The 26,092-nt window shown below is 43.8% G+C and overlaps 1 protein-coding gene across 1 annotated transcript in view; it reads left to right on the forward strand.

The window, feature by feature from the left end:
- LOC126088406 (uncharacterized) overlaps positions 1-26,092 on the forward strand; it is a 992,980-nt gene that overhangs the window by 493,495 nt on the left and 473,393 nt on the right. Inside the window, exon 6 of the mRNA XM_049906546.1 lies at positions 24,437-24,659. Within this exon, the coding sequence (XP_049762503.1) occupies positions 24,437-24,659 (223 nt within the window). The remainder of the gene's footprint in view (positions 1-24,436; positions 24,660-26,092) is intronic.

Below are 26,092 nucleotides of genomic sequence, written 5' to 3' on the forward strand. Positions count from 1 at the left end.
AACCTGCGACCGCAGCAGTCCCGTGGTTCCGGACTGCAGCGCCAGAACCGCTAGACCACCGCGGCCGGCATTGAAGGAAGGTAATGTTGACTTCGGTGCTTGTGTTGACATGCTAGTCATTGCTCTACAGTACTAGCATCAAGCACATCCGTACGTAGCATCAACAGGTTAGTGTTCATCACGAACGTAGTTTTGCAGTCAGTGCAATGTTTACAAATGCGGAGTTGGCAGATACCCATTTGATGTATGGATTAGCACGGGGCAATAGCCGTGGCGCGGTACGTTTGTATCGAGACAGATTTCCAGAACGAAGGTGTCCCGATAGGAAGACGTTCGAAGCAATTGATCGGCGTCTTAGGGAGCACGGAACATTCCAGCCTATGACTCGCGACTGGGGAAGACCTAGAACGACGAAGACACCTGCAATGGACGAGGCAATTCTTGGTGCAGTTGACAATAATCCTAATGTCAGCGTCAGAGAAGTTGCTGCTGTACAAGGTAACGTTGACCACGTCACTGTATGGAGAGCGCTACGGGAGAACCAGTAGTTTCCGTACCATGTACAGAGTGTGCAGGCACTATCAGCAGCTGATTGGCCTTCACGGGTACACTTCTGCGAATGGTTCATCCAACAATGTGTCAATCCTCATTTCAGTGCAAATTTTCTCTTTACGAATGAGGCTTCATTCCAACGTGATCAAATTGTAAATTTTCACAATCAACATCTGTGGGCTGACGAGAATCCGCACGCAGTTGTGCAATCACGTCATCAACACAGATTTTCTGTGAACGTTTGGGCAGGCATTGTTGGTGATGTCTTGATTGGGCCCCATGTTCTTCCACCTACGCTCAATGGAGCACGTTATCATGATTTCGTACGGGATACTCTACCTGTGATGCTAGAACATGTGCCTTTACAAGTACGACACAACATGTGGTTCATGCACGATGGAGCTCCTGCACATTTCAGTCGAAGTGTTCGTACGCTTCTCAACTACAGATTCGGTGACCGATGGATTGTTGGAGGCGGACCATTTCCATGGCCTCCACGCTCTCCTGACCTCAACCCTCTTGACTTTCATTTATGGGGGCATTTGAATGCTCTTGTCTACGCAACCCCGGTACCAAATGTAGAGACTCTTCGTGCTCGTATTGTGGACGGCTGTGATACAATACGCCATTCTTCAGGGCTGCATCAGCGCATCACTGATTCCATGCGACGGAGGGTGGATGCATGTATCCTCGCTAACGGGGGACATTTTGAACATTTCCTGAAACAAAGTGTTTGAAGTCACGCTGGTACGTTCTGTTGCTGTGTGTTTCCATTCCATGATTAATGTGATTTGAAGAGAAGTAATAAAATAAGCTCTAACATGGAAAGTAAGCGTTTCCGGACACATGTCCACATAACATATTTTCTTTCTTTCTGTGTGAGGAATGTTTCCTGAAAGGTTGGCCGTACCTTTTTGTAACACCCTGTATAATTTATATTCTTATCAATTAGGTAGTAACAAATTATATGGAACCATTTTAACAATTATTAAGCATTCAGTTCGCTGTAACCTCAGAGAAATCATTAAATATTACGTTCTTTATATTTTAAAAAAAAGCATTAACAACTGTATACCAATAAGATTGTAACAATGAGAAGTCTTTGCTATTAGATTTAGAAGCATCCGACCCACCTTACATTTCAAGGCGGTGGTTACTCTGTGCTGTTAACGAAATAAATAAATAAATCTACATCTACATGGTTACTCTGCAATTCACATTTAAGTGCGTGGTAGAGGGTTCATCGTACTACTTCTCTACTATTCCACCCTCTAATGGAGCGTGGTAAAAAGGAACGCCTAAATCTTTCCGTTCGAGCTCTGATTTCTCTTATGTTATTATGATGATCACTTCTCCCTACTTAGGTGGGTGTCAACAAAATATTATCGCATTCGGAAGAGAATGTTGGTGACTGTAATTTCATAAATAGATCTCGCCGCAAGGAAAACTGCCTTTGTTTCAGTGACTGCCACCCCAACTCGAGTATCGTATCAGTGACACTCTCACCCCTATTGCGCGATAACGCGAAACTGGCTGCCCTTCTTTGCGCTTGTTCGATGCCCTCCGCCAATCCTACCTGGTAAGGATCTCATACCGCGCAGCAATATTCCGGTAGAGGACGGACAAATGTAATGTTGGCTGTGTCTTTAGTTTGTCTGTCGCATCTTCTAAATGTTCTGCAAACAAAGCGCAGTCTTTGTTTCGCCTTCCCCACAATATTATCTGTGTGGTCTTTCCAATTTAACTTGCTCGTAATTGTAATTTCCAGGTATTTAGTCGAATTGACAGCCCTTAGATTTGTGTGATTTATCCTATACCCAAAATTTATCGGGTTTCTTTTAGTATCCGTGAGGATGACCTCGCACTTTACTTTGTTTAGTGCAAATTGCCACTTCTCTCACCATACAGAAACTCTCTATAGATCGTTCCATAAAAACACGGGAGAACTGCCGGATATCAGTAACTTCCTGCCACGATATTTCGGCGCAGAGTCTTCTGGCCATCTTCAGGTGAATGCCACTGTAGTAGTACTACTACAGTGGCATTCACCTGAAGATGGCCAGAAGACTCTGCGCCGAAATATCGTGGCAGGAAGTTACTGATATCCGGCAGTTCTCCCGTGTTTTTATGGAACAATCAGTACGCCGGGAAAGCTTTAAACATCACATCTCTATAGATCATTTTGTAATTGGAATTAATCGTCAGATGTAAAAAAAAGTAAATTTCGTGTGACTAGGGCCTCCCGTCGGGCAGACCGTCTTTCGAGTTGACTCCACTTGGTCGACTTGCGTATCGATGGGGATGAAATGGTGATGATTAGGACAACGCAACACCCGATCCCTGAGCGGAGAAAATCTCCGACCCAGCGGGGAATCGAACCCGGGCCCTTAGGATTGACATTTTTTTCCTTTCTTTTTTTTAAAATCTCATTTTGTTCGTTTTCGTTCGTTGTATCTGCTCGAGGCGGGCGTCGCAAGACACCCATTTCAGTTCGTCGTTGTTCCATTAACTCAGTTTTTTTTTTATTACAGAGGGCAGCTAACCCTCTGACCGAACGCGCTGAGTTACCGTGCTGGCATAACCACTCAGCTACCGGGGGCTGACAATCGTCTGATGATTTTACTAGATGGTAAATTACAGCATCATCTGGAAACAATCTAAGGGGGCTGCTCAGATTATCACCTAGATTATTTATGTAAATCAGGAACAGCAGAGGGCCTATAACATTACCTTTCGGAACGCCAAATACCAGTTCTGTTCTACTCGTCGATGATTTACCGTATATGACTACGAAATGTGACCTCTCTGAGAGGAAATCACGAATCCAGCCATATAACTGAGACGATATTCAACATGCACGCAATTTGATTAATAGTCGCTTGTGAGGAACGGTATCAAAAGCTTTCTGGAAATCTAGGAATATGGAATCGATGTGAGATCCCTTGTCGACAGCACTCATTACTTCATGTATTGATGTTATACGTAGCTGCACCCTTCGGTGCCTGCGCTTGTATAGCGTGCCAGCGCGTATACTGGCGAGCCGCTGCAGCAACACGCCAGCAAGCACGTGAAGATGACAACAGCTGCCTGGTTGTTGTCATGACTGCTTTTCATGAGACAGTCCAGTCCGGACCTGTGTGATCCCAGTCGTTCACTGGTCACAAGGCACCAATCAATTTGTCACCAGTCAACAATCCACACTTGATATGTTCCAAATACTACAACTATTTGCAGCTAAAGATTTTTGCATTACTTGTCGCAATCATTGCTCCCTCATAAGTGATTTGAATATGAGCCGGTATCAAAGATACTGTAGGATGATATTGAAATCCAGATTATTGTTTTGTGTGCTATATGCGTTGTCCAGTCTTGTTCCGCCTGAATAGATTCCTAAAACTTCCTATATTTTCTACTCACTGATGCTGACATGCCGGGCGCCCTGTGGTCCACTAAGTCGCAATTAAACTGGCGAAGCAAAAATTGGAACTTATCACAACACCAGGTAGAACTCCAACCTATTCTCCAGACTGAAGACTCCAAATTTTTCGCTACACGCAACTCCACCAACATGGAATTATTAATGTAGAATTAATAGTGCATCCAGGCCATGCTCTCTGAATGGACTGGTAACTGTGCAGTTTCCTTACTTCATTGAAAATACAAATCGATGAGGTTCATTTGCTCTGAGGTGTGGCGTTTCGTACTGGTCGCTTTTCCTCAAGTTACCTGCTCCTAACTTCATTAATTCTACAGTCGATCGTTTATCTTCAGTTGTTTGGCATCCAACAACGATTAAAACGGCTAATAGGACAGAAACAGTAACACTAAAATGAATTAACATATCCATATGACCTTGGTGCACGGTCTTTATTCAAGTAGAATCCTACAGTCTGCAGCCGGCCGCTGAGGCCAAGTGTTCTAGGCGCTTCAGTCTGGAGCCGCGCGACCGCTACGGTCGCAGGTTTGAATCCTGCCTCGGGCATGGATGTGTGTGACGGCCTTAGCTTAGTTAGGTTTAAGTAGTTCTACGTTCTAGAGGACTGATGACCTGAGATGTTAAAACCTATAGTGCTCAGAGCCATTTGAACCATTTTTGAACAGTCTGCAGTACATTCTGCATACTGCCGAGTATGCATAATAAAACTAAACCTCAGTACTGACAGCGCACTGAGATTTTTTAACTACGTTAATACATTTTACTCTTAATGTATTTCATTACTGAAGGACGTTCAGTGAAACAGGACAATTTTCACTCTATTGATTGGAGTCACAGTAAGAATGACGCCATACAAGCCGACATAAGTAATTTTATGTTGCAGGGTAGTGGTCGGTTGGACTAAAATGGGATGTAGTAATGGTTTATGTCATCAGCAACTCTCAGTGATCCTTAAATGTGACTGTCTTAAAACATTTACGATCTGTGATGCACCAATTACAAAAACGTTGCAGGCCTACCGAAACAGAACGTGGACAAACAACAGTGTGCCGTTCGTTCTATTGGTCAAAGTTGGTTTCAATAGAAAATAGATGTATTTATGACTTATTGGCTTCTGATCAGAATACTACTGTGTCTACATCTACATGCACATATATAGTCCACTAGCCACCAAACAGTGTGTGATGGCGGAGGGCACAATTCGCACCAAAATCATATTCCCCTCCCCCTCCCCCCATTTGTTCCACTCACGGATCGCGCGAGGGAAAAACGACTGTCTGAACGCCACAGTACGTGCTCTAATTTCCCTTATCTTTGAATGGCGATCATTCCGCGATTTGAAAGTTGGTGGTAATAATATATCCTCTACATCCTCGGTGAAGATCGGATTTCGGAATTTAGTGAGCAGCTCCTTCCGTTTACCGCGCCGTGTATCTCCAAGTGTGTCCCACTTCAAACTTTCTATGAGAATTGTAACGATCTCGCGATGGCTAAATGTACCAGTCACGAATATTGCCGCTCTTCTTTGGATCTTCTCAACCTCTTGAATGAGACCCAACTTATAAGGGTCCCATACAGGCGAACAATATTCTAAGACTGGACGAACTAAAGTATTGTAAGCAATTTCCTTAGTTGAAGGACTGCATGCTTCAGGATTCTACCAATAAACCGCAATCTAGAGTTCGCCCTACGCGTTACTTGCGTAATCTTATCATTCCATTTGAGATCATTTCGCATAGTCACACCCAGATACTTGACGGATGCTACCGCTTCCAAAGACCGGGCATTATTTTGTACTCGTACATTAATGCAGATTTTCGCCTTGTTATACGCAGTAGGTTACATTTATTTGTAGTGAGAGATAACTATCAGTCATTACACCACACCACACATTAATTTTATGAAAATCCTCATTGACTTGTTCACATGGAATCATTCGAAACTTTAAAAAAAATTAATACGAGTACAAGGTTCCAGACTGTAGTGCCTAAAACCGCTCGGCCACCACGGCCGGCTCCGAAACTTCGTAATCCAACAGATTCATATATTAAAACCGTGCAAAATACTTACATCGAAGCCAATATCCTCAGAGATCCAGAAGCTTGCGTGTTCTCTCTCATACCCCACACACCAGTGATCCCAATTGATTTACCAGTCATTTTAAACGACTTTAACTCACAATCAAGGTTCCCTTTGCAACACCAATAACAAGTCTCATAGTCAGCGAGAGGGGGAAGAGAGAGGGTGAACAGGGATTGTGGAGGAAATGAACATGGAGAGACGGAAGGAGGAGATAGACAGAGACAGGAAGAGGAGGAGAAGATTGACAAAGAGAAGGGAGAGAGAAGAGGGCGAGACAGTTCCCATACAAATCTAGCAGCCGTGAAGCTGTGGTGTGCCTACTGTAAGACCTTCGGTACACACACCATCAGATTAGTTGACTTGTCGCTCTAACGAAGTAGGCGAGTGTCAGCAATATGTCTCGTGGTCTTATCGTGGCGTGTTTATCTTCTGCCTTTAGGTCAGACGATTGAAATGCCACTTGCACGCTTAGAGTAGCAGATTGATGGTGACCAACCTTAAACAGAACTTGATTAATTTTCACACACATTTATTAAAATAATAAAAAGGCATAGATATTACGTAACTTGATTCTGGATGCTGTTTACAATGGACAATCTGAAGTTCCTTTGGTCTTGGTACGTTGATCTTATTCTGACATATCTCTGATACTTGACAATGTGTCTATACATTTCTCTTCATGGCTATGTACAGGAATATGATAATCTTATTAGGTGCACACTGAATCTTGACTACAGACTAATGCAGACTGATGCAGACCGACTAATCGGAGGTCTGTACACTCGTTATAATACCTCGAGCGTTCAGATATCACTGCGCGAGTGTGATCCGCGAGGAGAGAAGGTTCTACGTTAGCAGCAATCTAATTGGCTGCGTTACATATTAATACGCGGATCGGCGGAAGCAGAATTTGGTCCGTATCTAAGACAGCGCCATGTCGTAGTGCGGAGACAGACGAGCGCTGCGCCTGCGCTGTTGTGCTTATTGGGGCGCGCTCTAGTGGGAAAGTTGTGTACGCGCTGACTACGCGGAACTATGTACACAACAGAAGCATTGCTGGGTTCGCAAGTAACTAATAAACTAAAAAAAAAAAAAGAAAGAAAGAAAACTAAATAAGTTGTGACATTTTGTTTTATATAAAGGAATCCGATTCTTTAAAGAAAACCTTCCGTCTTTTCCTAGAGCACTCGAAATTTTGGGTAATGTTTTTCGCCTCTTAGAAAATTCCTTGAATGAATCATTTGTGAGCCACTTCACCGCACCTCTCGGCACAGTGATCGTTGGGTGCTGGCTAGGGGAGCGCAGGCCCGCCGCGGTAACGTAAGGCTGGCGCGGAGCGCCTGACCGCGCGCCTCCCGTGCGCGAGTCGTAGGGCATGCTGGAGGGTAAACTTGGGTAATGGAGCGACAGCACAAGTTGGCGCCTCTTCCGCTAATCGCCCGCCGCCTTGCGCCGCTGCGCCCCGCCCCTCCCAGCTGCTGTTCGGCAACTCCTCGCGACACTCCACCGGCAACTTGCGGCCCAGGGAGGGGCTGCCGCGCGGCCCGGTAGCCAGAGCCGCCCTCATTCAGTACCGGCAGCCGTCCCAGGGGTGGCTACAGGCGCCTACCTGCTGTGGCACTGGCCGCGGGAGGCGCTAACAGCATTGTCGCTCCTCGTAACACATGCGGGGTGTGACTATAAAATAACGAGGCTCTTGTTATCCCTGAGTAATTTCGGTAGTAGTGATGAAGAGTACGCTGAAGTTCAAGACATTAGTCAGGAAGAATCAATACGCAAAGAAGTGGGATACGGAAGTACTAAGCAATGACGAGATACGTTTGAAGTTCTCTAACGCTATAGATACAGCAATAAGGAATAGCGCAGTAGGCAGTACAGTTGAAGAGGAATGGACATCTCTAAAAAGGGCCATCACTGAAGTTGGGAAGGAAAACATAGGTACAAAGAAGGTAGCTGCGAAGAAACCATGGGTAACAGAAGAAATACTTCAGTTGATTGATGAAAGGAGGAAGTACAAACATGTTCCGGGAAAATCAGGAATACAGAAATACAAGTCGCTGAGGAATGAAATAAATAGGAAGTGCAGGGAAGCTAAGACGAAATGGCTGCAGGAAAAATGTGAAGACATCGAAAAAGATATGATTGTCGGAAGGACAGACTCAGCATACAGGAAAGTCAAAACAACCTTTGGTGACATTAAAAGCAACGGTGGTAACATTAAGAGTGCAAAGGGAATTCCACTGTTAAATGCAGAGGAGAGAGCAGATAGGTGGAAAGAATACATTGAAAGCCTCTATGAGGGTGAAGATTCGTATGATGTGATAGAAGAAGAAACAGGAGTCGATTTAGAAGAGATAGGGGATCCAGTATTAGAATCGGAATTTAAAAGAGCTTTGGAGGACTTACGGTCAAATAAGGCAGAAGGGATAGATAACATTCCATCAGAATTTCTAAAATCATTGGGGGAAGTGGCAACAAAACGACTATTCACGTTGGTGTGTAGAATATATGAGTCTGGCGACATACCATCTGACTTTCGGAAAAGCATCATCCACACAATCCCGAAGACGGCAAGAGCTGACAAGTGCGAGAATTATCGCACAATCAGCTTAACAGCTCATGCATCGAAGCTGCTTACAAGAATAATATACCGAAGAATGGAAAAGAAAATTGAGAATGCGCTAGGTGACGATCAGTTTGGCTTTAGGAAAAGTAAAGGGACGAGAGAGGAAATTCTGACGTTACGGCTAATAATGGAAGCAAGGCTAAAGAAAAATCAAGACATGTTCATAGGATTTGTCGACCTGGAAAAAGCGTTCGACAATTTAAATGGTGCAAGCTGTTCAAGATTCTGAAAAAAGTAGGGGTAAGCTATAGGGAGAGACGGGCCATATACAATATGTACAACAACCAAGAGGGAATAATAAGAGTGGACGATCAAGAACGAAGTGGTCGTATTAAGAAGGGTGTAAGACAAGGCTGTAGCCTTTCGCCCCTACTCTTCAATCTGTACATCGAGGAAGCAATGATGGAAATAAAAGAAAGGTTCAGGAGTGGAATTAAAACACAAGGTGAAAGGAAATCAATGATACTATTCGCTGATGGCATTGCTATCCTGAGTGAAAATGAAGAAGAATTAAATGATCTGCTGAACGGAATGAACAGTCTAATGAGTACACAGTGTGGTTTGAGAGTAAATCGGAGAAAGCCGAAGGTAATGAGAAGTAGTAGAAATGAGAACAGCGAGAAACTTAACATCAGGATTGATGGTCACGAAGTCAATGAAGTTAAGGAATTCTGCTACCTAGGCAGTAAAATAACCAATGACGGACGGAGCAAGGAGGACATCAAAAGCAGGTCGCTATGGCAAAAAAGGCATTTCTGGCCAAGAGAAGTCTACTAATATCAAATACCGGCCTTAATTTGAGGAAGAAATCTCTGAGGATGTACGTCTGGAGTACAGCATTGTATGATAGTGAAACATGGACTGTGGGAAAACCGGAACAGAAGAGAATCGAAGCATTTGAGATGTGGTGCTATAGACGAATGTTGAAAATTAGGTGGACTGATAAGGTAAGGAATGAGGAGGTTCTACGCAGAATCGGAGAGGAAAGGAATATATGGAGAACACTGATAAGGAGAAGGGACAGGATGATAGGACATCTGCTAAGACATGAGGGAATGACTTCCATGGTACTAGAGGGAGCTGTAGAGGGCAAAAACTGTAGAGGAAGACAGAGATTGGAATATGTCAAGCAAATAATTGAGGACGTAGGTTGCAAGTGCTACTCTGAGATGAAGAGGTTAGCACAGGAAAGGAATTCGTGGCGGGCCGCATCAAACCAGTCAGTAGACTGATGACCAAAAAGAGAAAAACGTAGGTAATGGACAAGGGTTCCCAGGTAGATGCCGTGTTTCTTGACTTCCGCAAGGCGTTCGATACAGTTCCCCACAGTCGTTTAATGAACAAAGTAAGAGCATATGGACTATCAGACCAATTGTGTGATTGGATTAAAGAGTTCCTAGATAAAAGAACGCAGCATGTCATTCTCAATGGAGAGAAGTCTTCCGAAGTAAGGGTGATTTCAGGTGTGCCGCAGGGGAGCGTCGTAGGACCGTTGCTGTTCACAATATACATAAATGACCTGGTGGATGACATCGGAAGCTCACTGAGGCTTTTTGCGGATGATCCTGTGGTATATCGAGAGGTAACAATGGAAAATTGTACTGAAATGCAGGAGGATCTGCAACGAATTGACACATGGTGCAGGGAATGGCAATTGAATCTGAATGTAGATAAGTGTAATGTGCTGCGGATACATACAGGGTGGCGCAGGGGAACGGGAAATTTTGGACGTTCCAGTTGGCAGCACTGTAGCGCCGGCAGATGTTCGAAACTTTGCACAATTGATGTGAACGCATTGCCATTTAGTAATCATGGAGAATTGGACTGGTGCGGAACGTGCAGTAGCTGTGAGAGGGTTTTACAAAAATGGTGATAGTGCGACTGCCGCGCAGACAACATTTCGACAGCATTACCACCAGCTTGGACGGCATGGACATGTCCCATCTGCGCATGCGATTACAACGTGGGTCCGTAATTTTGAAGAAACAGGATCTGCCTTGAAAAAGAAACCTCCAGGTGGCATTCCAACGGTAGGTACCCCAGAGAACATTGTAACTGCTAGAGCTGCAATCGAGGGAAGTTCTCGCCGCTCCGTTCGACAGCATGCATCTTCGCTAGGGATTAAGCGACGAAGCTTACAAAGAATACTGCACGAATTAGACTTCCATCCCTATAAGTTGCAGATTGTACAACACTTACATGAACGAGACCCAGCGTCAAGTATGGAGTTTAGTAGCCAGATATTGGCTAAAATCAACGAGGACGCGAATTTCCTTGGTAACTTATGGATATCAGACGATCCCCATTTCCACCTGAACGGATTCGTGAACAAACAGAATTTTCGTTATTGGGCACAGGACAATCCTTGTGAGTTTCACCAGCGACCACTACATAGCGCCAAGGTCAAAATATGGTGGGCTGTATCATGTCATGGTGTTATCGGCCCTTTTTTTTTTTAAAGTGAGGGTGGTAGTGCAGTGACAGTAACATCCGCTCGATATTAGCAGTTCGTCAATTGTTTGGAAGACGCATTATTTCACGTAACGGTGACATGCATGGCCTGCGAGATCCTTTGATCTTAGTGTGTGCGACTTCTTCCTGTGGGGATATCTTAAAGGCAGGGTGTACCGTATACGTCCTGCAACAATCCATGAACTGAAGCAGAACATTGAAAACGAAATCACTGCCATTCCCCAAGATTTGCTACACCGCGCATTCCAGAGTTTTCATAACGGGCTGTTAGAGTGTGAACGCAGAATGGGAGCACATCTTTCCGATGTCATCTTTAAAAAGTAGAGAGACACTTTTGGACATTTTGATTGTAAAGACATACTGAATAATGGCATACTGAATACATTCACTTTCGTTAATAAATTACTAGTTTTATGAATTTATTCATGGAAATGACGTTATTTCGAAATTTCCCGTTTCCCTGCGCCACCCTGTAGAAAGAAAGATCCCTTATCATTTAGCTACAATATAGCAGGTCAGCAACTGGAAACAGTTAATTCCATAAAATATCTGGGAGTACGCATTAGGAGTGATTTAAAATGGAATGATCATATAATGTTGATCGTCGGTAAAGCAGATGCCAGACTGAGATTCATTGGAAGAATCCTAAGGAAATGCAATCCGAAAACAAAGGAAGTAGGTTACAGTACGCTTGTTCGCCCACTGCTTGAATACTGCCCACCGGTGTGGGATCCGTACCAGATAGGGTTGATGGAGGAGATAGAGAAGATCCAACGGAGAGCAGCGCGCTTCGTTACAGGATCATTTAGTAATCGCGAAAGCGTTACGGAGATGATAGATAAACTCCAGTGGAACACTCTGCAGGAGAGACGCTCAATAGCTCGGTACGGGCTTTTGTTGAAGTTTCGAGAACATACCTTCACAGAGGAGTCAAGCAGTATATTGCTCCCTCCAACGTATATCTCGCGAAGAGACCATGAGAATAAAATCAGAGAGATTAGAGGCCACACAGAGGCATACCGACAATCCTTCTTTCCATGAACAATACAAGACTGGAATAGAAGGGAGAACCGACAGAGGTACTCAAGGTACGTTCCGCCACACACCGTCAGGTGGCTTGGGGAGTATGGATGTAGATGTAGATGTAAGTACACATGCGCCGAAGATAACCGACCAAAGCTGTGAAACGTGAAGCCTTCTCAGTCGAAAGCAGCATCTCCGGCATCTGTACACAAATCAGTGTGGCCATGGCCTTCGTTTATGTAAGAGGTGGTATTTTTTTCTGGAGTAATGATATGTGCAGTAATAGGACAACGACTTGTCGTAATGTCTCACATGAAACTTGGAAATCTACTGCTGAAACCTATCTTGTACTATAAGAACTTTTTTTAAAAAATCTTTATTTGATCATTATCATGATACAATGTAACCTACTACCTAAATACATTAGTATGTCCTATTTTTAACTATTTCTATATTCTATCTGCAGCTATTATTATGTTTAACACTACAGGTTTCTACTACAACCCATCACCACTATGGGGGTTATTCTACTATACTATACTATGTTATTATTTATCTAGTGTTACCTTGATTTTAGCTTCTATTGTTAGGATACTGCTTGCAGATGGTTATAATTATGACTACTCTACCTGCAGCGTTACAAGTGTGCCAGAATAAGATACAAATCTAATTTTTTCGCCATTCCCACTGAGCTAATCCGAGTGGGAGTGCCCCTGGCACTGGACTGGCCGGTGACGTGGTCGCTGCAGTTCTATGCTATTTCTATTATCCTAGTTTGAACTTATAACTAATCTTATATCTAATGTCATAATTGGTGCATAGTCAGGTCCGGTGGTGATGTACTACCCCCAAACCTATTCCGAAAACCTGGCGGATTCCAGCCGTGAGGCGGCTGGCCAAGTCCACGTCCCGGCGGAACAGGGGGGTGTACGCGACAAGTCTGGTATTTATTTATTGATTGTTGCTTAAATATTCCTTGAGGACTTTGCCTGAGATTACGTCTGTTAGATGATTCAAGACGTTGAAAGTGTTTTCATGCCTGAGCAAGTGGTACGTGTCGTTATTCGGCAGTTGTTCCCAAAAATTGTTGTGCAACATCGTCGAAGAGGGGACACTCGTACACCACATGGTCTGGAGTGCCCTGCACTGCTCCACAGTCACACGCTGATGTTGCCCTTTTCCCGAACCGACAGATATGTGTCGGGTAGAGTCCGTGCCCAGTAAGAAAGTGCAGCAAGCCCCTTGTGGGTTTGATGTAGGTGAGTTTTAGGCGTTCCTGTATGTTTGGAAGCAGCTCGTGTGTTCTTCGGCCAGTCTCATCACTATCCCAGAGTTCCTGCCATAATTCCATTCCCCTTCTTTTGATGCTTTGTTTATCCCCTACATATATCCCCATGATTTCTTCTATTTTGTCTCTACTATTCTTCTTTATCCAATACCAGGTGGCCTGTTCCCTAATTTTTATATCCAATGGACATAACCCCATCAGTACTAAAAGTGCCCCTCCTGGAGTTGTTCCATATGCGCCTACTGACTGTAGGAGCATATTTCGCTGCACTCTTGTTACGGCCACGGTAGGCATGACCCTCGTGAGCCTGTGTGCCCAGACCGCTGACCCGTAGCCTCCTATGGATGTGGTACAATTTAATAAGATCAGGTGGGAGATGGAATCTTTTGTGTCCTATTCCGATTAAGTTGTGTAGTACTGTGACTGATCTTTGTGTTACTGTGTCGATATGCGATGCATACTCACAGCTTTACCGGGCGTGAGTCGTGCTTCGGTAGCTCAGATGGTAGAGCACTTGCCCGCGAAAGGCAAAGGTCCCGAGTTCGAGTCTCGGTCGGGCACACAGTTTTAATCTGCCAGGAAGTTTCATATAAGCGCACACTCCGCTGCAGAGTGAAAATCTCATTCTGGAAACATCCCCCAGGCTGTGGCTAAGCCATGTCTCCACAATATCCTTTCTTTCAGGAGTGCTAGTTCTGCAAGGTTCGCAGGAGAGCTTCCGTAAAGTTTGGAATGTAGGAGACGAGGTACTGGCAGAAGTAAAGTTGTGAGTACCGGGCGTGAGTCGTGCTTCGGTAGCGCAGATGGTAGAGCACTTGCCCGCGAAAGGCAAAGGTCCCGAGTTCGAGTCTCGGTCGGGCACACAGTTTTAATCTGCCAGGAAATTTCATTCTATCGATTGCTGAAACTGTACGAATAGACAAAGAATGGATAAGGCAAAGTTTGCACACGTGATAAAAGTGTCTGCAAAACTGGTGCCGAAAATTCTCACGATCGAATCTTGTTTTTTCACTTAAAATCCTGAAACTAAATACCAATTCATGCGACCATACTTCACTGAGATCGGAAAAGCTCGATTGAGCAAATCAAGATTCAAAGCGATGATGATTTTTCTTTCTCTTTCTTTCAATATTCCTGGAGTTGTGCATATTCACTGGGTTCCTGAACTTCAAGCTGTTAATCAGCTTTCCAACCTTGAGGGTCTTACTCTCCTCTGTGAAACAATAAGAAAAAAAAAATATCAAAATTGTGGAAGAACAAGACAATGCACCAACTCATACCGTGTAGTCTGTTAAGAGGTTTCTATAGAAGTACAGCATCCCACTGTTAGACTACCAACATCATTCGCCTGATCTAGCACCATGTGACTGTTGTCTATTCGCCAAAGTCAAATCTCCATTACAAGGGGCAACATTTCAGTCCGTTAAAGCAGTAAATGGAGAAGAAGCACGAGTCATCAAAGAAAATCACAAAGGAAGATTTCTAGCAGTGTTTCCATCAATGGAAAACTTTTGTAATAAACGTGTTCCAGAAATGATCCCTTTATTTCTTAGTCATACCTCGTACAACACAGTGACAAATATACGCGCTCTCGTAATTTTTTCCTTTCTCTTTAACTGGGTAACTGTACACTCATATCCTGAGGGATATAAAGATTGCTATTTCAAGACTAAAGCAAGCAAGCATTGTAAGAATCACTGATTCCTCTTTAAGTTTTAGGTAACATAGTAACTTCTGAGGCTAATTCTCACACGACTGCAAGGATGAGTGACATAGATATTAGTGTCAGTGGTTTTGAGAAATAGCTGAAATCGCTAAAACTGAACACAGCTCCCGTGTCCGAAGGAGTCCTTATCAGCTATGCCAAATTTGCGGCTGAGTTAGCCGTTCTGTTAACAGCCGGGTAGTTATAATTTAACTTTCCCTATCTAGCACGTTGTAACACGGAAACTAATTACACTACGAGTCACAAACTTGGTACATTAATGTCCAGAGTATGGGGTGCATGACGTCCATGCGCCACAGCGCCACCGTCCAGTTCCAACTATGACCACCAGGTGCCGTGATGAGTCATCGTAATTCATAGTCTCTCTCACCTGACCAGTCGCAGTGCTCTTGTTGACGTGTCAACATGAGCTTGGACAAAAGGAGCAGGGTATTATTGTTGAAGCTCTATTATCAAACCAACAGTAATGCTACAACTCCACTTCTAGAAATCGCCTGCTGAAAGGATTACTTAAGGGTCCTCTTTCTCCACATGTGGAGCATGATGAAGAAGTTCCAATCAACTGGAGAACTGGGCGTCGCTCCGGGAAGAGGCCGACAACTGGTTGCACCCCAGGAGGTTGATGAAATCGCTGTTGCTATGGCAGACAACGCTGCATGCAATTCCCGATCATCAGGCAGTGCGCGAGCTGTCACGACGATGGTACATCCCGTGGTCCACTGTGGGAAGGTGCTTCGAATCATTCTCAAATGGTATCCGTACAAGATCCATATCGTCCAGCAGCTTGCATCACAGGGCGTGCAAAGACGTGGTGACTTCGCTCTCCATCTTCTCTTAAGGACTGAAGTTGACCTAGGGATGGCCATGGACCATCCTGTGGACAGACGAAGCTCATTTTTCTCCGAGGTGTGAGGTGAACACACAGATTTGTTTAGTGTGGGGATTTTCACCTCCAGTCACTGTGCATGAAGTTCCTCTGTATGGTGAACGTGTCACTAAATGGTGTGGCTTCACGGCTACCTTCATCATTGACTCATTCTTTTTTGAACAGATTGACGCTCAAGGACCAAAGCCGTGCAGTGTGACCTACCTGCGTTACTGCGATATGCGTCGCCAGCATGCCATACCCGCCCTACAGGAGAGAGACGCATTGAATTCAACAGTTTTTATGCGAGATGGGGCCCCACCGCACATCGCTCGTGTAGGTCGCTTGCTTCTCTGAAACACATTTGGAAACGATCTAATTATTAGCCAATCGGCTTCAAATTCTTGGCTGGCACTGTCACGTGATTGAAATCCCTGTGATCTTTTGTTTTGGGCTACGTGAAGGACAAGGTTCACCGGGGCACATTCATACATGTGCTGCTTTAAAGCGCAGCATATTAAAAGAGGTACCCAAGATACCTATGAATATTGAAAGAAAGAGAAAGAAAAATCATCATCGCTTTGAATCTTGATTTGCTCAATCGAGCTTTTCCGATCTCAGTGAAGTATGGTCGCATGAATTGGTATTTAGTTTCAGGATTTTAAGTGAAAAAACAAGATTCGATCGTGAGAATTTTCGGCACCAGTTTTGCAGACACTTTTATCACGTGTGCAAACTTTGCCTTATCCATTCTTTGTCTATTCGTACAGTTTCAGCAATCGATAGAATGAAATTTCCTGGCAGATTAAAACTGTGTGCCCGACCGAGACTCGAACTCGGGACCTTTGCCTTTCGCGGGCAAGTGCTCTACCATCTGCGCTACCGAAGCACGACTCACGCCCGGTACTCACAACTTTACTTCTGCCAGTACCTCGTCTCCTACATTCCAAACTTTACGGAAGCTCTCCTGCGAACCTTGCAGAACTAGCACTCCTGAAAGAAAGGATATTGTGGAGACATGGCTTAGCCACAGCCTGGGGGATGTTTCCAGAATGAGATTTTCACTCTGCAGCGGAGTGTGCGCTTATATGAAACTTCCTGGCAGATTAAAACTGTGTGCCCGAATTCGCTATTTGAGCCCCTTTTGTAACAGTAATGGTACCGGTACGTAATGGGACGATGTACCGGAGCAGCACATTAAAACTGTTTCAGTTGAACTGATAGTGCACTATTTCTCTTCTCCATGTCCTTGACGTTAATCCTGCCAAGTTTAATCCTAGTTTGGTAATTAGTTCCCGTGTTATATTCTGTTAAATAGGGAAAGTTTAACTAATACCAACCGGTATAAGTGGCTATAAAAGGAAAATGAGACATGAGAAAAACTGTGAAGGTGCGGATATGATTCGCGCACTAGACAATTACGTACATACAGTCCCTTCTTTCCGGGAATCGAGGATATTCACGATTGTCGCTTGTTATCGACATGAATACTGCCTAGATTTCGGTCCCAGGGATTCCTAGACTTTAGGGAATATTTTAATTTCAAGTTTCATGTCGGATAACAAATGACAAAAGATATATTTTTTCATGTATCACAATCAAAACTTAACTGTTTCGGCTATTTCCCTTCACCTGTAGTGTGAAAGCTTACTTTTTGTCAAATGTCATGATTATAGGTCTATGAGAAGTACAATATAGCCTTTGATAAGTAAGTTTTAGGGTATCTAAATATTACACATAAATAGCCGCATATTTGACTGAATTGACTTAGAAGTTTAAAAGTTTTAAAGCGCCAGGGGACCATTGACACATGTGACATACACTTGAACGTCACACATCTACAAATTCCTGAGAGAAAAGGTTCTTAACAGTCGAACAGACAGACGGACAAGAATGTGATCGTGTAAGGGTGCCGTTTTTACAGACTGAGGTACAGAAACAATAAACAGTAAGTAAACCGTTTATTATTTCAAAAGTAATCGTCATAACTTTTAACATATTGATCCAAATGTGAGACAAGACTGTCAATACCTTCATGAAAAAGTGTTTACAATTGGCTTCGGAACCGTGAGTGAACTGTAAAACCTTGCTTCTTGACAAATGTCATGATTCTATGTCAATGGGAAATACCCTATAGGTGCCTGTCAGGCTACCCGCGCGGTCTAACGCGCTGCTTCCCGAGCGGGAAGGCGTGCCGGTCCCCAGCACGGATCCGTCCGGCGGATTTTGTGGAGGTCCGGTCTGCCGGCCAACCTGTGGATGGTTTTTAAGGCGGTTTTTCCATCTGCCTCGGCGAATGCGGGCTGGTTCCCCTTATTCCGCCCCAGTTACACTATGTCGACAATTGCTGCGCAAACACTGTCTTACGTACGCGTGCACCATAATTACTCTGCCACGCTAAAATTTGGGGTTACACTCGTCTGGTATGAGACGTTCCCGGGACGGGGGGAGGAGGGGGGGTGTCCACTGGGGGCCGAACCGCACGATAACCCTGGGTTCGGTGTGGGGCGGCGGTGGGGTGGGTGGAGTGTTGTGGCCTGTTGTTGGGTTGTGAACCACTGAGGGCTAAGGCGGGACGAAGTTTCTCCATCGCTTCTAGGTCCCCGGTTTAATACAAAATGCACAATGCACACACCCCGTATGTGGCCTTATCTTTTGATTGAACTGATCTAGAAGTCGAAGCGCATCGCTGGCCACGAAAGTCTTTCTTCATCGCTCCAGAAATATCGAAATCGCCTGGGGAGAGATCGCGACTGTATAGAGCAGATTTAAAGGTTTCAAGCGAAATTTCTGCAGCGCACTTGAAACAACCTTGGGAATGTGTGTGCGGGCATTATCCTGCGACACAATGATGACGTTCCGGAAATCCTTGCACATACTACCTATAATCCCGACATATGTAATTTCTTGAAGCCCTGAAGAAAAACATTTGCGGGTGGCGATTTACTTCGGTTGAAGAAGTGCGCGCCTGCACACAGTCATGGTTCCGTAAGCAGCCGCAAATATATTTCCGTGAAGGAACTGACCGTCTTATCTCAGACTGGGAAAAGTGCACTAACACTTACGGCGATTACTTTCGTAACAATAAACAGTTTACTTACTGTTTTCCATGTGTCACTTTTTTATTTGACTGCCCCTTATACAGTACACCGTAGAACCTTCGAACAAGAAACCGCGACCTATTATCTGAAGAAAGCACTAGTCACACCCATGTACAAGAAGAGTAGCAGAAGTGATCCACTAACGTGCGATATACTTAACACCAATTTGTTGTAGAATCTTCGAATACAGTTTGAGCTCACACTTAATGACTTCTCTCCAACAGAATGACTTCCTCCATGTCGACCAGCGTGGATTCCGAAAACATCGATCATGCGAAACCCAACTCAATTTTCTCACCTGACATCTTGAAAGCTATGGAACAAGGCACTCAAATACATGCACTATTTCTCTATTTTTGGAAACATTTGACTCGGTGCCACATTTAGGTCCGGCGGAGGTTCGAGTCCTCCCTTAGGCATGGGTGTGTGTGTTTGTCCTTAGGATAATTTAGCTTAAGTAGTGTGTAAGCTTAGGGACTGATGACCTTAGCAGTTAAGTCCCTTAAGATTTCACACACATTTGAACATTTTTGCCACACTTACGCTTATCATCAAAACTACGATCGTATGTCGTATGAGAAAAAAATTGTAAACGGATTGAAAATTTATTGATTAGGAGGACACAGCGTGTTATTTATCCTGGATGGAGAGCCATCGACAGTCGTAGAAGTGATTCGGCTGTACTCCAGGGCTTTGTGTTCTTACCCTTGATGTCCATGTTGTATGTTAATGACCTTGCAGACAATATTAATGGTAATCTGAGACTTTTAGCAGATGATCCAGTTATCTACTCTGAAGTACTGTCTGAATAAAGCTGCTTGTCTCGATAAGAATTCAACATGGTGCAAATTTGGCAACTACTTTTAAATGTTCAGAAATGAAAAATTGTGCACCTCACAAAACGGAACAACGAGTTATCCTGTGACTCAAATCAAAGAGTCACATTGGAATGGGAAAATTCATACAAATACCTGGGTGTAACACTTTGTGGGGATGTGAAATGGAACTCCACATAGGTTCACTTGCTGGCAAAGCACGCGACAGATTTCGGTTTAATGGCACAATACTAATGCAGTGAGTCCACAAAGGAGATTGATTACACATACTAGACTACTATTCAAGTGCCGGGACCCCTAGAAAATGGTACTAAAGGGGTAAGTTGAAAGTGTACAGAGAAATGCAGCACGATTGGTCACTGGTTTGTTTGACCCTTGGGAGAGTGTTACAGAAATGTTGGAGAACAGAATTGGCAGACATTTGAAGATATGACGCTAACCATACAGAAAAAGCCTATTTACAAAGCTTCAAGAACCAGTGAAATGCACAACGACCCCTTGCATACCGCTCCCATAGATTTCATGAGGACAGGCTCATTAATTATAGCGTGCACGGAGGCATTTAAATAGTCATTCTTTCCGCGCTCCGTACCTGAATGGATAGGGAAATATTCCTAATAACCGGTACAACGGGAAACAACCTCTGCCACGCACTTCACAGTGGGTTGCAGAGTATGGACGCAGACGTAGATCTAGAAAACGTTGGCTAGGGAAAGCATCTTGCGTGCGAAAGTGGCGGGAGTCTGTTACGAGCTGTCGCACTGAGCGGACGTGGAATGCATAGCCTTGGATGCCGAGATGTGATGCAGATTTGCATTAAGGCTCACAAGAGCACTAGCAGCGCTTAGAATTGAGATAAAATTGGTTGAATGGATCCACTAGCAATGGTCGCCTACTGGAAATCTGCAGATTCATACAACCCGTATCTAAAGACTTCACAATTGCACAGGTCACACCGGTACACAGGAAAGGAAATCTAGGTAATCCGCTGAATTATGTCCTCACTTAATTGAAATGAATTTCCAGCTGGATTCTGAAACATATACTGTGTTCCAAAAATATTAAATACTCCGAAGAATACGATTTATTGACACCTAATCAGCATGTACTCACAAAATATCGTTTTTGTGAACACAACTTGCTCTTTAGTCGCACGTAGTGATGCGTGCTGTCGACAGTGGTTGTCAAGATGATTGGATAATTTTAATTTCCAGACGGGTTTTGGCACCGTCCCTCACAAGCAACTTCTAATCAAATTGCGTTCCTGTCGATCATAGTGTTAGCTCTGCCGTTGGATTCGCGATTTCGTATCACAAAAGTCACATTTCGCAGTAACTGACAACAAGTCGTACAGCGAAACAGAAGCTATGTCCGAGATTCCGCAAGGAAGCGTAATGTCTGACGTTCCGCAAGGAAGCTTCTTATGCCTTCTGTTGTTCTCTATCTACCTAAACGTTTTAGGAGACAATCTGAACAGCCATCGCAGATTTTTTACCGCCTAGTGGTCATCAGACGATGAAGACGAATTTCGCAATGATTTATCTAAGGAATTGCATGGTTATGGAAGTTGCACTTGACGCTGAGCATTAAAAATTATGAGGTCCTTCAAGTGAAATAATAAATTATTTCTGCTTTTCTCGAGAAAGAATCCAAAATGCGTTCTGTGCAGAAGTGGACCGGCGGAATAATGAACGACGAGAGATCCAATGGAGGCACGTCTTGCGGTAGTTGCTGACTAAAGCTGTGTCTTCCTTGGAGCAGGAATTTTGCGCCGCTCGAACAGGATACGGTGATTTACATCGTTGGGGACACAAAACTGAAAATACGTTGCGGAAATTTGTGTTCCCAGAAGACGAAACCGCAAGCCTGCTAACTATTCAGTCCACACGTGCTGTCTCAGAAGTGTGTTCAAAGTGTTGTTACTGTACAGTACTGATGGATCGCATGGAAGAACATTCCTGGGATTCCTGACAACTAAACATATAAGGGACTACGAAGAAGAACATTCTTAGCTTCAATGCGAAGGGCGATCAACAACACGGTTTGGACACTGCTTCAATTAACAGTTGATCTTCCTTGGCAATGACGCACAATCACAGCTTTTTAGTACACTTAATATCCATTTGCACACAAACTTTTTCTGACCTGAAGCAACTGATTTAATAGAACGTATAACGCAAGAGACTCGTCCACAACCAGTAGGCCTGTCACGCCTGACGGAAAGCGCTGGCTCATACGCATTGCATTCTGCCGGGAAACAAGTTCATTGTTAGCCACTGCACCATGAGTATTACGTACTACACGATTCAAAATGTCTGCCCCTAGGAAAATCCGAATTAAAATAAATTTCAGATAACGTCGTGCTAACAATCCGTTCAGGAGAAGTGGGTATCTCCAAATTGCGTCAGACTTCAAAAGTTTTAGGCAACTACTGGCTGCTATGTATGTTATTGAGGCTAACGAGAACATCATGAAGATGATCTTTTCGAAAATAAATGTCTTTCGTGAAAATTTTATTTTACATTTGAGGGTAAATTTATCTCTATTTGGGGAACTGCTGCACTAGATAGCGTCATCAGTTATCCATTTTATAATGACTGATCTCTGACTTAGAGCAGGTATTCTGGTTACATTGCGTCACGAACATCGATTTGCTGTACCTTTTCGGAATCGTGGAAATGTCTTCTTCCATTTGAGGAACGAATATTACATTTTAGTTGAAAAGGGAGCGTCGTACGTGGTAATGTTTAAGACAGCATGTACGTTTTCGAGCATTTTTCTGGTGCGTGTCATCTTTGAGGAGTCATAGAAGCCAGACCGTAATTAGGAGAAAAATCTATTTTCACCCTTTCAAGATATTACGTTTTATATTTGCCTTATTTTCTGATTAGTTGTTTCACCGCTACATTTTAAAACGCCAGACACTGAGACTGTGCTTCCCTATTGCGACGAAGGACATACGGGTGCAAAGCTTGATTCTTTTTTTTTTTTTTTGGTTGGTTACATCAATTGCCATTACTAATGAATAGTCCCAGTGTTTGTCAGTTAAGTGTTCGTAAAGCAACTCCAGTCCATGCAAAGCTGAGACAGAGCGCACTTGTCACTGCGGCATGCTGCCACTGTCGTAATGCCGCAATAAGCGCCAACTCATCGGTGAAGAATGGCAACTTCGTACTCTGCGTCTTTAGTGCCCAGTTCTTGCACGTTGTCTCTGGCCATCAACAGTTAGATGATAAACTGAGCCAATGACGGAAATAGTTAGTGGCCATATGATGTGTCCATGCCATCCAAGTCTCCATTCTTGCGTCTTCTCATTGACTGGAGCCACTCCAGCTAGTTGCCGGACCATTGTATTCTTGATACGGTTAGGCAGGGAAATGCCTAATGATCTTCACTGTAACTGCATTTCCACGGCGCGTAGTGAGTGCTGACGACGTCTAAGTGTGTTTCAGCACACGGAATTGTATACTGCAACTGGTCTCACCAATGTGCGGCATATGTTTGATTTTAGGTGGTTAGGCACTTTCTTATCATGAAGAATACCAGCCACGTCTCTGAATCTTATTAAAGTCCATTTTTATTCTTGCTGTGACGTCCTCATTTACATTGCCATAACTCTGTAGTCAAGGACATGGATGTCGGAATGTGTCCACATTAGTAACAAAAGCACCATTAATTTGTACAGTTCCAGGAGATGGAATCGTTTCGCAGTATTCAGCGTTCTGGATGTTTAAATGGAGGCCAGTTCTTTCTAGATGATAATGGACTTGTAATTTAAAGATCCTCCCTTATATCCGCCACAAGCAATACGTAATCAGTAAAGAACAATGGAAAGTAAATGTTGCTCAGCGATTTTGGCAGCATGGTATAAGCAACCACGTGCTGCAAAAAACGCAAACGTAAATAAATGAAACACGAGATACGAGCAATTTATGTAAAATTATTTTAAAAACGTAGCAGTTGTGAAGGGCAACAATAGTATTCCATTTCCGCATTTCGTCTTCTTCATACTTGTTACTATTAGGCAGATTGTGGGAATCTGCATCCGCCATTATTATGACAAAGTGATTAACCAGACAGCAACCAAAACCCACCTGTATCTTTAAACTGAGCAAAGGAAACAAATTACGATCTGCCTTTAATCACTCCTCAAATTAGACACTCGGCAAAAGGTGCTCGAAGAAGTACGCTTTCTCTTAAATATTACCGTTTATATCATCCCCTTTTCAACTAAAATGTAATATTTGCAATTGAAATAAAAGTAAACATTTCCAATTTTCCGGCAAGGTACAACACATCGACGTCGATCATGCACTTTAAGCGAAACGTGAGGTATAAGTCAGAGGTCAATCACTGTGAAATGGGTAGCAGTACCAGTCTCGTGTTTAACCATCTGTCTTCACAGCGCTTGTTTGTTGTGGTGTTGCAGCTGGTGGCGATCCAGGGATTCTGCAAGTCGACGCGGGAGTACTGCCCGCCGGGCGTGCCGGGGTCTCCGGGTCCTCAGGGGCCGCCCGGACTGCACGGCCAGCCCGGCGCCAAGGGGGACCGCGGCGAGCGGGGGTTCCCCGGCGAGCCCGGCTCCAGGGGACTCCCCGGCGTGGCGGGGTTGCCCGGTCCCCGCGGCCCCAAGGGCGAACTCGGCTACCCTGGTGAGTGAGCGGCTCACCCTGCTCTCCGTCCACACTGTGTCATAACATGCCCTGTCCAGTCATATATCAACTTTCGATTTCCCTGACCTTTTCCATTATTATTATATCTGCAGGCCAGCAACTGATAAATTATTTGTTTTGGAAGTAGCAGCTTCACAGTGTCACTGTTTGTTGTTTTTATTTTATCTATTTATACTTTATTTCTTTGTAACTAGTTTCGGGGTCGTAATCTTATTCTCAGGCGCTCATTCTAATAAGTGGCCAATCTGTCAAATTGCAACCCAAACTGATGATTTCTTTTATAATGTGCAGTAGACATAGTGTGACAGTAGTTTTCTACAGTTGTTTGTTGCCATGGCTATATAAGCATCTTTCACTTGTTTTTTACTCAGACATTGCCCTTCCGACCCATCTTTTCATAATATGTACTTGGCTTGAAGTCACGGAGGTTTCAACTTAAACTTGTGGAAGTCGACAGCATCAACTGATTGTCACAGAGAGATACATTTTGTCTTGTTGCTAAGTTCTTTGCATTCTGTTTTGGCGGGCTGCATCGTAACCTAGCGGCATTTTATGGTGCGAAATTTTGTGTATATTAAAGGTGTCTATTAACGATGTGTGTGTGCATTTACTTCGCACCAGTGCATCATCCAAAAATCCTACCAGCTGTGGTATTTACTCTGGAAGACATATAGAAACCCATATGATCGTCTTTTGTTCAAATTACATGCGCTTGACACATAGAAGACCCTGTATAATATCTAAATTTCAGTTAATTAGCATTATGGACACTTTATCACTTAATAGTGGCAGTAGCTAGAAGAAGCATTATTGAATAAAAGAATTTTCTGTAACTAATGTTAGTTTTGTGATTGTTACTGATGGATATGGGGAGCTGTTCTTTCCAATACAGTGACAGTCAGAATTAGGTACAGCTGTAGGTATTTTGTCCTAAAATTTTTATATAGCACAAGTAACCACTGTACATCCATGTTCAGAGGTTTGGCAGCTCTTGAAAGGTTCGCTACCGACAAGAAGGCAGAGGTTATTTCTAAGCAGGAGCCATACAATCACGATTTGCTGAGAGGTAGCAGCATTGCTTGTCACGAGAACACACAAAATCGAATAAGAGAAATTAGAGATAACATTGGCCTAAATGGATGTGGAACAAACACGGATATATACAGAGTACAACACTCTTTGCGTGTTGTATGATTGATAATAAATAACCTCCTCCCCCCTATCACAAAGTGATGCGTGATGCCAGTCAGTAGCATCAGTAACACAAGCACAAACAACATCGTTTGGTTGCAAATGTTCCCGTAATGGCACACTGTGAGATGACAAAGGCAAATTCCCATTCTGTTTGCAACAAGCATCGACTGCAGTTTCTCTGTATTTGGAGTACAAGAGAGCACGGCGTACATATTTCT

Source organism: Schistocerca cancellata, chromosome 6 (genome assembly GCF_023864275.1).
Source record: "Schistocerca cancellata isolate TAMUIC-IGC-003103 chromosome 6, iqSchCanc2.1, whole genome shotgun sequence".
Classification (NCBI taxonomy): Eukaryota; Metazoa; Arthropoda; class Insecta; order Orthoptera; family Acrididae; genus Schistocerca; species Schistocerca cancellata.